At 48.8% G+C, this 12995-nt stretch overlaps 1 protein-coding gene across 1 annotated transcript in view; it reads right to left on the bottom strand.

Annotated features, from left to right (window-relative positions):
• Positions 1–1804: 1804 nt before the first annotated feature.
• The window catches only part of CXCL12 (C-X-C motif chemokine ligand 12), a 28970-nt gene continuing 17779 nt past the window's right edge, over positions 1805–12995 (bottom strand). The window contains exon 4 of the mRNA XM_070364750.1: positions 1805–2131. Within this exon, the coding sequence (XP_070220851.1) occupies positions 2044–2131 (88 nt within the window). The 3' untranslated portion in view covers positions 1805–2043. The remainder of the gene's footprint in view (positions 2132–12995) is intronic.

The following is a 12995-nucleotide window of genomic DNA, read 5'->3' as shown; positions in this document are numbered from 1 at the left end:
CAGGTGACAAGGTGTTTTTTGATGAGCACGGGAAGGTAACCAGAGGCTGAGCTTCTTGGGCCTGTGGTTTCTGGAGAAATGCTTGAATTTTATTATAACAGCACAGAAGAAAAAATTCAAATATTTTACTCTTGGAGAAGGATGTGAATAATTTACATTTTAAAGATCAATCTGGCAGCTGGGAGCCTTTGGGTACCCAGTGGAGGGTCTGGTACCATAGAGAACCCACTGGCAGACACATGTCCTATGATTGGAGCTGGTAACTGCATACTGGACACCAGGAACTAGGCCCTGAGCACATGGATGCTACACCTGTGATCTCCATGATTCTCTGGCAGACCCGGGCTATAGAGGAGCAGAGGGAGAGTGGCCAGGGAGGGCCTGAAGAAAGAGTGTGGCACAGCCCATGGAGACCAGCGGTCCTTCCCACGCCGCCCTGAGAGCCTCCTTTGCTAGCCTTCGCCCCCAGTCCATGAAGCTGCACAAGGAACTGGCTTTGCTCTTTCACACCTGGAGACATATAGCTTGAGTGACTCTCCCACCTTCACATAAGATGGCCCCCTGGCGAACAGCATCAAATGCTTTGTGCTTTTTATGCAAAGGTGTGGATGGGCCCTCTGACTGTGGCAGAGTGGTTGGATGGTCAGGAAGGACGGGGTGCCTTTATAGGGGAATTGTCCCGTTTCCTCTTGCAGGCACTGAGTGTGAATCCCATTTAGGAAAAGATTCTTACTGAAAAGCAAACATTTAAGATGGCGGCCCCAACACTGCAGTGAGTCCATTGCAAAGCCCTCCGTGACTGACAGCAAGATGCTTGTCCCAACCCACCACGCAGGCCGGCGGCCGGAGTGCGAGGAAACTGGCGGGGAGGGGGTGTTTCTTCCTCAGACATCAGGTGGTAACACGTTTGTGCATGAAGTGACCTTCTGATGGTTGCAGACCTTCTGCCAACTAGGAGGAGGGCTTGCTACCCCAAAGCAGAGCCAGCTGGGCCCCAGGTGGTTTGGGACCCACAACTTAGAAAGGACAGACTAGGGGTTGAAGACCCTGAAGGGGCTCAGGCCGGACTGGGACCAAAATGACCTTGTTCCCGTCACATCTTATAGAAAACTAGAAGCAAGTACTTTTCTATCATTGCCCCCTTACTGTGCTCACCATTGTTAAGTTATAAATGCATTTATAATAATTATATGAGAATTAGCTCTGTGTTTTGAGGACTTGCTGGGTGCTTATTTGCTAAATGTTGAAAATATATTATCTCAGTTATCCCCACAGAGAACTGCAAGGGTTAGGCCAATGACAAGGTTGTTTTTCAGAGAGGTTAAGTGATTCTCTGAGGTCACACAGACCTGCACTGGAGCCCAGGTCTGCCTAACCCCAAAGAGATCTGTAGCCTCTGAACTTGATGCAGACCATGAAATTAGTGTAGAGTAAAGTTATAACATTCTGTTTCCAGAGTGTGAATTAAGTTGTTCCTGGCAAATCCTTTTGCACCTTCATAATTTGCTGAATTAAAATCTTCCCCTGGGTATCCTTTGCACAGATGCAGGGACCTGGGTCAGCTCTGTGTCCCCTTGGGGATGGAACCTGGGCCCAGATTGAGCCAGGTCAGGGAGCAGTTCCCTGCCCCTGCAGCACGCTGAGTGCTGCTTTCCTGATTCTTCTCTTTGCTGTTCACTTTTACTGTAGAAGTAGCATGGGCTTGTTATAAGAAATGCAAACATCATGGGAAAATATAACCTGAAAATATGAAAGTGAGTGTAGCAGTTAGGGTCCTAGGCAGAGAAGAGACGGCACACTCCAGTTAGCGTCAGCCCAGAAGAGTTTATTAAAGGAGCTAGTTACAAAGGTGCGGACAGGACGCGGAGTCACCTCCCCGGAGAGGGGGACGGGGGGAGCAGTCACCAGATACAAAGTCAGGGAGGAACCCTGGACAGAGGGTCAGAGTTCCAAACTTCATCAGCAGAAGCAGGAGCGGGGCAGAGGCAGGGGGGTGTGGAATGACTTGGCTCAAGGCTCCAGGGAATAAACCTCCCGTCGTCCTCAGCTCCCGCTGCTGGTGACGCCGACAGTAGTCCTGGCCGGGTCGGTTCCCAGGGCAGAGGTCAGGCCCGAGAGAGTGGGGCTGGGTCTGCAAGGTGACAGGAGATATTCCAAACAGTCCCCCAGAACCCCATCCTATAAAGTAAACTCTGTTGGCAGTGGAGTCTCTGAAGACCATTTTAGAAACTGAGTCCTCAAGACATTCACTAAACCTGGATTATTCCTCCCGCATCTCGCTTAGCCCTTAAGCTCTGCGGGGCCCTGGGTGAGTGAGGAGCGGTCTGCCGTATACACGCCAAGAATCCTACTAACAGAGTGAGAGACACACAAATTAATGAGAAGAGAAGTAAGAGACACCACCCTTATGGCAGAAAGTGAGGAGGAACTAAAAAGCCTCTTGATGAAAATGAAAGAGGAGAGTGAAAAAGTTGGCTTAAAGCTCAACATTCAGAAAACTAAGATCATGGCATCTGGTCCCATCACTTCATGGCAAATAGATGGGGAAACAGGGGAAACAGTGGAAACAGTGTCAGACTTTATTTTGGGGGGCTCCAAAATCACTGCAGATGGTGATTGCAACCATGAAATTAAAAGACGCTTATTCCTTGGATGGAAAGTTATGACCAACCTAGATAGCATATTCAAAAGCAGAGACATTACTCTGCCAACAAAGGTCTGTCTAGTCAAGGCTATGGCTTTTCCAGTGGTCATGTATCGATGTGAGAGTTGGACTGTGAAGAAAGCTGAGCGCCGAAGAATTGATGCTTTTGAACTGTGGTGTTGGAGAAGACTCTTGAGAGTCCCTTGGACTGCAAGGAGATCCAACCAGTCCATTCTAAAGGAGATCAATCCTGGGTGTTCATTGGAAGACCTGATGCTAAAGCTGAAACTCCAGTACTCTGGCCACCTCATGCAAAGAGTTGACTCATTGGAAAAGACCCTGATGCTGGGAGGGATTGGGGGCAGGAGGAGAAGGGGATGACAGAGGATGAGATGGCTGGATGGCATCACTGACTCGATGGACGTGAGTCTGAGTGAACTCCAGGAGTTGGTGATGGACAGGGAGGCCTGGCGTGCTGTGGTTCACGGGGTCACCAAGAGTCCGACACGACTGAGTGACTGAACGAACTGAAGAGAAGCAGCCACATGGAGGCTGGGTCCCTGGTGACAGGCTGACGTGTGGAGGAGGAGGATGTCCAGGGCTTAAAGCAGCAAATGGGCAGGGCACCTGCTTCAGTGACGCTCCTGAACCGGCCCTGCCTCTGCATCCTGACTCCCCTCCCAACTCCACGTGTGCTGAAAGCTTCCTGTGCAGCCTCGGAGCAGGTGTAATGAGCCTGGGGGTCCCAGGGGCCGCGGAAAACTATTAGAGAATCTGATTTAGCTTTCAGACAATCCCTGCAGCTTTGTCTTTTCTCCAAGGCTGAGTATCCCAAGTCCAGAGTCCAGGTCCACTGTCGTCCTGTGTCCTGGGCCTGCAGCATCACAGCCTCTGATGTTAGAGATGCACCTGTTTAGGTGCCACCCAGGCCTGCTGAGTCAGAAGCCCTGCGCTGCAGCCAAGAAACGTGTCCCAAGAGGCCCTCTGCCCACCTCTCAAACTTGAGCACCTCTGGTCTAGGGCAGCGATTTCCCCACTGTGAGGGTCCCCACAGAGCAAAACATACTGCCACAAGGACCCCAGCCCCAGTCTGTGATTTTGTTGGTCAGTCTGGGAGCCCTGACGGAGCCCCTCGCCTGGGCCTTCCCCCGCGAGGCCTCTGCTGTCTCTAGACTGCCTACCTCTCTGCACTTCTGTATTACTTTTACTAAATCTTCCTCTTGGATGTCCCTTCTCTCTGTCTCTATTTTTTTTTTTTTCATCTAATCACTGAAAATGAGTTAGGGTGATAATCTTCTTTCCAAACATTTACTGAGACAATAAAATAAAATAAGTGCCTCAACAAGATAGATTATTGTGAGCAAAGCCTCTGTCTGGGGATTTTGCACAAGTATGTTAAAAATAGTATGTTCCATTTTTCCTAATGCTTCAGCCTATAGCCTGGGGGACTTACTGTGTTCCATATGAAACCTGCCAAATGATTTTTTTTAAATAAAATGAATACTATGGCTTATGTTAATATAGTAACATGCATTGCAAATGTAACCACATGAAAGTGTTTAGAGAAATATTAACTTGGCACATTATTCAAATTATGTCAAATTGACCAAAGCAAAGCCCTCAGGCCATGTGAGCAACAGCAAAAAAAAAAAAAAAAGTACTGCTTTGTAAATAGTTAACAGGTGACAGACAGTTTTGCTGCCTTCCTTCCTGGGATAGTAGATCAGGCTTTGGCCAAGGAGTAAACAAACTTGGACTTGGCTGCATGATGGGAGGAAACTTCCAGAGAGACAAGAATGAAGACGAGCAGCTGCCCTCAGAGGGCGTCCTAGCAGGGTCAGCTGGGGGTGGTGTGAGGAGAGAGTCTGGTGGAGCTGGCAAGCGGAGGCGGGACAGACCCCAGACAGACACACAGACAGGTGAGCCTGGGGTGAAGATGGTGCGGGAAGCTGGGTGGAGCAGAAATGGAGCTCAGGGAGGCCTCAGGTGGAGGGGTCAGTGCAGTTCAGTTCGGACGCTCAGTCGTGCCCGACTATTTTTGACCCACGAACTGCAGTATGCCAGACCTCCCTATACATCACCAACTCCTAGAGCTTGCTCAAACTCACGTCCGTCGAATTGATGATGCCATCCAACCATCTCATCCTCTGTCGTCCCCCTCTCCTGCCTTCTGTCTTTCCCAGCATTGGGGCTTTTCCAATGAGTCACTTCTTTGCATCAGATGGCTGAGTATTGGAGCTTCAGCTTCAGCATCAGTCCTTCCAATGATATTCAGGACTGATCTCCTTTAGGACTGACTAGTTGGATCTCCGTGCAGTACAAGGGACTCTCAAGAGTCTTCTCCAGCACCACAGTTCAAAAGCATCAATTCTTCTGCACTCAGCTTTCTTCATAGTCCAACTCTCACATCCATACATGACTACTGGAAAAACCATAGCTTTGGCTAGACGGACCTTTGTTGGCAAAGTATTGTCTCTGCTTTTTAATATGCTGTCTAGGTTGGTCATAGCTTTTCTTCCAAGGAGCAAGCGTCTTTTAGTGTCATGGCTGCAAGCCCTGTCTGCAGTGATTTTGGAACCCAAGAAAATAAAGTCTCTCACTGTTTCCATTGTTTCCTCATCTATTTGCCATGAAGTTATGGGACCAAATGCCATGATCTTAGTGTGGAGTTTTTTAAATGAATTAATTTATTTTAATTGGGGGCTGATTACTTTACAATACTGTACTGGTTTTTGCCATACACTGACATGAATCCGTCATGGGTGTACATGTGTCCCTCCATCCTGAACCCCTCTCCCTCCTCCCTTCCCATCTCATCCCTCTAGGTTGTCCCAATGCACCAGCTTTGAGTGCCCTGTTTCATGGTTTGAACTTGAACTGGCCATCTATTTCACGTATGGTAATATACAAGTTTCAATACTATTCTCTCAAATCATCCCACCCTTGCCTTCTCCACAGAGTCCAAAAGTCCATTTTTTACATCTGTGTCTCTTTTGTTGTCTCGCATACAGGGTCATCGTTACCATCTTTCTAAATTCCATATATATGCGTTAGTATACTGTATTGGTGTTTTTCTTTCTGGCTTTCTTCACTCTGTATAATAGGCTCCAGTTTCATCCACCTCATTAGAACTGATTCAAATGTATTATTTTTAATGGCTGAGTAATACTCCATTGTGTATATGTACCACTGCTTTCTTATCCATTCATCTGCTGATGGGCATCTAGGTTGCTTCCATGTCCTGGCTATTATAAACAGTGCTGTGATGAACACTGGGGTACAGGTGTCTCTTTCAATTCTAGTTTCCTCAGTGTGTATGCCCAGCAGTGGGATTGCTGGGTCGTATGGCAGTTCTATTTCCAGTTTTTTAAGGAATCTCCACACTGTTCTCCATAGTGGCTGTACTAGTTTGCATTCCCACCAACAGTGTAAGAAGGTTCCCTTTTCTCCACACCCTCTCCAGCATTTATTGCTTGTAGACTTTTCGGGACCTGTGTGAGATAGTACCTCATAGTGGTTTTGATTTGCATGTCTCTGATAATGAGTGGTGCTGAGCATCTTTTCGTGTGTGTGTTAGCCCTCTGTGTGTCTTCTTTGGAGAAACGTCTGTTTAGTCCTTTGGCCCATTTTCTGATTGGGCCTTTTACGTTTCTGGTTTGAGCTGCATGAGCTGCTTGTATATTTTGAAGATCAATTCTTTGTCAGTTGTTTTGTTTGTTATTATTTTCTCCCATTCTGAAGGCTGTCTTTTCACCTTGCTTATAGTTTACTTTGCAAAAGCTTTTAAGTTTAATTAGGTCTCATTTGTTTATTTCTGCTTTTTTCCCATTACTCTGGAAGGTGGGTCATTAGAGGATCTTGCTATGATTTATGTCAGAGAGTGTTCTGCCTATGTTTTCCTCTAGGAGTTCTATAGTTTATGGTCTTACATTTAGATCTTTAATCCATTTTGAGTTTATTTTCATAGTGTTAGAAAGTGTTCTAGTTTCATTCTTTTACAGGTAGTTGACTAGTTTTCCCAGCATGAATGTGGAGTTTTAAGTCAGCTTTTTCTCTCACCTTTATCAAGAGGCTCTTTAGTTTCTCTTCACGTTCTGCCTTGAGGGTGATGTCATCTGCCTATCTGAGGTTATTGATATTTTTCCCGGCAATCTTGATTCCAGCTTGTGCTTCATCCAACCTGGCATTTGCATGATGTACTCTGCATTTAAGTTAAATAAGCAGGGTGACAATATACTGCCTTGACGTACTCCTTTTCCTATTTGGAACCAGTCTGTTGTTCCATGTCCAGTTCTAACTGTTGCTTCTTGACCTGCATACAGATTTCTCAGGAGGCAGGTCAGGTGGTCTGGTATTCCTATCTCTTTAAGAATTCACCACAGTTCATTGTGATCCACACAGTCAAAGGCTTTAGCATAGTCAATGAAGCAGAAGTAGATGTTTTTCTAGAATTCTTTTACTTTTTCTATGATCCAAGGGAGGTTGGCAATTTTACTGAGCACATAGGGAACCCCAGAGCAAGGTGAAGCTGATTTTTCTGCTCCAGCAGTTAACACGTTCCTACCTTTGAGCTACTCCTCATTCTTCTGTGAGGAAAGACCGTTGAATCCAAAACCCAAAAATGTTCAAGACCGTTGCAAAGGTTATCCTCACATTGTTTAAAACTAAATGTTTAATAATATTACTTTATAAATCATGTTTTTCTTCTATCCACTTCAATTTTTGTTTGGTTTTTCTCTTCAGGCTCATATTAAATCGCTGCATATCTTTTCTTACTATGGATGACCTCCTCAGCCCACGTCCAGGGAATCAGCGAGGCTCTTTGTTTCTCTTTCTGGATGGGAAATACAAAGTTCTGAGAACCTGCCTTCCCTTGTCCTAAGCATTAGGGACATACCCAAAGAGTCACAGATTAGGCCAGAGCTGCTCCTAGTCTGGTCCTGACTCATCCGGGTTGGGTTTGACTGGGTCCCTGAGATGTGATTTCTCATAAGTATTTTAGTTCCTGCCACAATTCCAAGCCCAAACCTGCCAAAGATGCCTTTTTCTGTCTTGTTTTGTTTCAGTTTGGTGCTAAATTGTGTGAGCATGTGAGAGAAAAACAATGGGACAGGCGCATGTCGCTGCTGGAAACTTTACACTTTGTTCCACTTCGATCTGATTCTTATAGAAAAGACCACAGTGTGTGTTGGGAGAAAAAGAGATTCAAGTCATTTTCAAGTTGCCTTGGACATCCTGCTAAGCAACCCCTGAGTGGAGACCAGGTTGTATGGTGGGGGGTTTAGGTTGAGGGAACCAGACAGAGGGCTCTATCTGTCTTATTTTACTTGGGAAACTTATTTAAATTTTTTAAAAAATCTTTTGCTCAGGAGGTCATCTGGCTGCACTGAAAGGGATCTGTCTTTGTTACACTGGCATGAGGTGGTGCCAGGGACCCCTGGCAGGACAGCTGGTAAAATAAAATTGCTGAGGCTGGAACAATGGGGATAAAGGATGAAAACTGGAAATTTGAACCCCCAAGAACACGTATTTCAAACTGTGGAGATCTGTGGTTTGTGACCTCTCAGCAAAATTAAGAAATGGTGAAATCCAGATGAAAAAAATTTCAGTTCCCAGATAAAGGAGCAAAAATGATTTTCAAACCACACCCTCATCAGCAGCCTTATAATCAGATGTGCCCCACGTGTGCTGAGATGTCACAGGCACCTTCTAGGTCCAGCCCAGACCACGACTGTCCCAACCCTTCCAGAGGTGCAAGTCAGGGAGCTGCAGCCAGTGGCGATTACATAACCTCAGGTGCTTTTGTTTAAATATTCTGTTCAACAAATAGTTAAAATTTTGTGCAATGAGTGAGTGTTGGCCCCAAGATGGAGACTGAGGAGTTGGAAATTTCCATGAAACTGGCAGTTGCTGGTGACTCTTGGTGATGAACCCAGGGGAACAGGGGCCAAAGTCCCTGTGCATAGGAAATCTTGGAGGAGAACTGAGCTAGGAGCTGGGGTCCCTGAGTATGGGTCTGAGACTGCAGACAGAGAGCAGCATGGAGATGAGGAAGGGAGAAAGAAAGCAACGGGCTGAGCCCACGGTGGGTGGACTGTGGGCCTGTGGACCCTAAGGCCAAGGACAGAGCCTGAACATATGAATCTGGAGCAATTCCTGAACCAGGGCTGCATGAGAACACCCTGCCCTGGGTACTTTAAAGAGCCCAGCAGGAGCACACTGGAGGCAGGCCCAAGGAAAAAGCTGAAGTGGGGGGGCTTCAGCCCGTTATCCCAGCCTGGTCTTCTGCAAAGGAACAACCTCAGCACAGACAGCTGGGAGACAAATACCACCAAGAGCGCCTGGCACTTCACTAAAACACAGGTTTGTTACAAATGGAGGACAGAGGAGACATCTCTGAAAAATGAAAGAGCCTCATGATGGCGGGTTTGAGGGGCAAAGCTAGGCAAGTGAACCCCCACTCAGCACTGCACTCTGTGGAACCCAACATATCGAGCTGCAAAACCACAACTCGAGCCTGCACACCCCTACCATGCAGAGATGGGACGGATCTGGTCCTTCTCTGCTACTGATCCTGAGAGTCCCTTCCTCCTGGGTATGTCAGGTCAAATGAGGTCCCTGATCCAGAGCATCCAGCCCTGAGTGTGGCACCTAATCAGCACATGGATAACATTAGCTGGCATCCATTCTGTCCTTATATTGATATTCTTGTTATTCTTTATCAGCCTCTGTCCTGGCTCTTGGAGGAGGAAATGGCAATGCACTCCAGTATTCTTGCCTGGAGAATCACATGGACAGAGGAGCCTGGCGGGTTATAGTCCATGGGGTCACCAAGAGTCGGACACAACTGAGCGACTAAACAACAGTAGCCCTGGCTCCCTCCTTGCCGACTGCTCAGGGCAAGGTCTATCTCTTCATTTAACGCAAGAATGCATGTCTTTCATCCACGCTCCTGAGCCCATGGCCACACGTGGCTGGGTGGGGGCAAGTCAGTCACAGGCTGCCGTGCAGCAGACACTTCTGCATGCCTCACGTGTGCAGCCCCCGTGAGGGTCACAGCACCCAGCCCAGTGGGTGGTGGAGGAGTGTCCAGTGCCTTTGAGGCTCAGAGTGACTCCCTCCTGTCACCATAGCCCCTCCCCATCGCAACACCTCCCTTCCTTCCCTCCACGGCTGATGGTTACTTCTGAGACACGCAGGGCAAAGGACTAACTGGTGACGCGCATATGCAGTAAAACATGTAGAGACTCAAGGTTCTGCTACACGCATGGCTTAGGAAAGTGCTGAACTTGACTTTTCTCATTTGCAAAAGAGGAACATCACATCCCTTGCAGTGACCACCTGTTAGCGTGTATTGTGTGTTGGGCACGAGGAAGGATGCTGTGAATGGTAGGTCTGTACCCTTCCCTGCACTAAGGCACCAGCCCTGCCCACCTCCGGGGCAATCCAGGGCAGTCCCTTTACCCTACTCTGTGAGCTCCAGACAAGGAACCACAGACAAGGAGATCAGGGCTCGGGGAGGTACACAGGCTTCCCTGGGTCCCCAGTGCGGTCTGTGGCAGGCGGGCATTCACTACGGGTCCAGTGATTCTTCAAACTTCTGTGGCTTCTGATCTCTCCCCTTCCTAGGCCCCCTGCCCTGTCTTGAACCTGGCCTCTGGGGAGAAAGGGGAGCCCAACACTGGGCCAGGGAGCCACTGCCCCAGAAAGCAGCTCTGGTTTGGGTGAACAGAGATGAAGGCCAGGGGAGGACATGGGACAGGGACCTGAGTCTTGTTCAGCTTTTCTGAAGGGCGAGGAGGAGACAGAGGAGAAAAGGGCTGGGAGAAGCAGGAGTGAGCTTAGCAGAGTTCACAAGCTCATTCACTCTTTGATAATGTATCATTCAAGCTGGGACATTGTGAGAGAGAAAGGACCCTGCTGGCCATTCTGTTGGGACGACAGGCCGGCGCTGGCGCTGTTTGGGCATATGAAAAGAACTCTGAAAGAGCATCTTCATAGCATCACTCATGTCCATGATTGCCCAGGGGATGTCCCCTTTGACTTCCCTCTTTGGGAATCTTTAAATTCAGACCCTCTCCTTTCTGGGACCCAGACTCCAGGTTCCCTCCTTGTGTCTTCCCGAGCGCAGACCAGGCTTTCGGAGGCGAGTTGGGGGCTACATGAGCCTCACTCTTTTGGAACTGGACTCCCCGGAAAGGTTTAATGACAGGATCTGGCTCCTGTCCTCCCGCCACCTGAGAACATGGGCCACAAAAATACCTTGTGGGTTAGGACTGATTTGCTTATAAAAGCCTACAGCTCTTTGCTGCTGCTGCTAAGTCACTTCAGTCGTGTCTGACTCTGTGTGACCCCACAGACGGCAGCCCACAAGGCTCCCCCGTCCCTGGGATTCTCCAGGCAAGAACACTGGAGTGGGTTGCCGTTTCCTTCTCCAATGCATGAAAGTGAAAAGTGAAAGTGAAGTCGCTCAGTCGTGCCCGACTCTTAGCAATCCCATGGACTGCAGTCTACCAGGTTCCTCCATCCATGGGATTTTCCAGGCAAGAGTACTGGAGTGGGGTGCCATTGCCTTCTTTAAGAAAGGAAAAAAAAAAGAGTAGCCATTTGATGTATACCGTTACTGTCAATGTATCCTGATTTTAGAAACATAAGGTTTTTTTTTGTTTTTTTTTGTTTTTAACTCTTATTAAATCAAGAAACTCTACCGCTATCCTCTAACTTCTTTCCTTGTACTCAGGAAGGGTGAGACCCATTAACCACTGGGTTTTATGTACACAGGACCAGTAAGTATACTTGTGACCACCATCTACAAGAAAAATTGCATTTGACATTGTGAAACACACACAAACACACATACGTGCAAATGGTTCTTCCCTTTAGTAAGTGTGGTGTTCGCCTGCTTGTGTTTTCCAATTTATCTTTTTTTTTTTCCATTTGATGCCATTTCATTTTTAAAATTGCTATTTCTGACAGGCTGTACTGACATTACAGCCAGAGTTTGCCCACCATTTCTTCCAAATGGTTTCTCATTTGAGATCTGAAAATACCCCGGAATCACAGAGGGCAGAACTGGATCTGAAGCCCAGTAGCCTCCGCCCACCGCGTCCTGCCCGGGGCTCCTCTCTGCAGATGGCAAGGATGACTTGTCTGAAGCCAAACAACCCAGAATTGGATCAGGCCTCCCCGAGCCCCACTCTGCAACACAGAGGCCCGTGCTGGGCCCTAGTGCCTTGTGCATCAAGCGTGAGAGGGCTGGTCTCCCGCAGGATGGTTGAGAGGATAAGAAGACTGTGTCTAGAACCAATTGTGCCAGGGCCTTGCTGGCGCAGGCTGCCCTGGAAACAGCAGGATGGACAGCGCCTGAGCGAGGTGCTGCTTTGTTCCCACTGGGAGCTCTGTCCTGCCCACATGAGCAAACATGTGGTGAATGCATTAACCTTCAGGTCCCCCTCGGCCTCCTGGGCAAGCGATCTCTCAGTGGGAGAACTGGAAAGAGCTGGTCTCTCGCAGGCCTTGTTCCCAGGTGCCAAGGCCCCGGCATGGCTCTGGGGGTTCCCACAGCAGCCAAAAGGACGGTCACCTCCCCCAAAAGCTCAGGAATGCCCAGAATGGTTGTTTCCTCACGGCCCTACAAGCCCCCATGACCCAGGCTGATGTTCCCACCTTCAGGAAAATACCTAAGAAGAGGCCAGGACAAGGTGAGAACCCCATGGCTGCATCTGGGGCCTATTAGACTGACCAAGACCGGTCCCTCCTTCCGGGGACTTCCACAGCTGCAGTGCAGGGCTTGGCTGGGCTCAGGGGGGCTGAACACTAGATGCCAACCTTCCCAAGCCCTCGGCCACTGGCCTCACCTCCTCCACAGAGGGTCGGCCATCCCGCCTAGATCTGGCTCCCAGCTGCTGCCAGGAGAGGCATTGGGACCCCTATAGGTGGGTCAGGGAATCCCAGTGGTCATGGAGCTCAGACCTCCTCCAGCCTGTTACTCCCTGGTGTCCATCTGCAGGACACAGCCTCATTTCTCCGGAGCGGATCCCTGATGATTGTCCTTTTCTGCTCAGGATTTTGGGAATCACACTCTTCTAAGGGCCTGGCTGTGTCCTAAGGTGTGGCCAGCCACCCCCGGTCTGTGATGAAGCACCAGCAGCAGAGATCTCATCCCCGGGGGCCCGCACTGACTGTGCCACAGGGAGCGTGTGTGGGCCCCTACAATGGGGAGGAGGAGGGACCTCTGAGGAGAGGGGTGACCCCTCAGTCTGGACTCACAGGGAATGAGCCACTGTAGTGGGTCCTGTGGTGGAGATTCCGGGGGAAGGAGGACTCCAGAGAAGAGACAGTGTGTGTGAGC

This window comes from Bos mutus, chromosome 28 (genome assembly GCF_027580195.1).
Source record: "Bos mutus isolate GX-2022 chromosome 28, NWIPB_WYAK_1.1, whole genome shotgun sequence".
Taxonomy (NCBI): domain Eukaryota; kingdom Metazoa; phylum Chordata; class Mammalia; order Artiodactyla; family Bovidae; genus Bos; species Bos mutus.
Note: the sequence above shows the minus strand (reverse complement) of the source record. Positions and strands in the feature narration are given on the sequence as shown.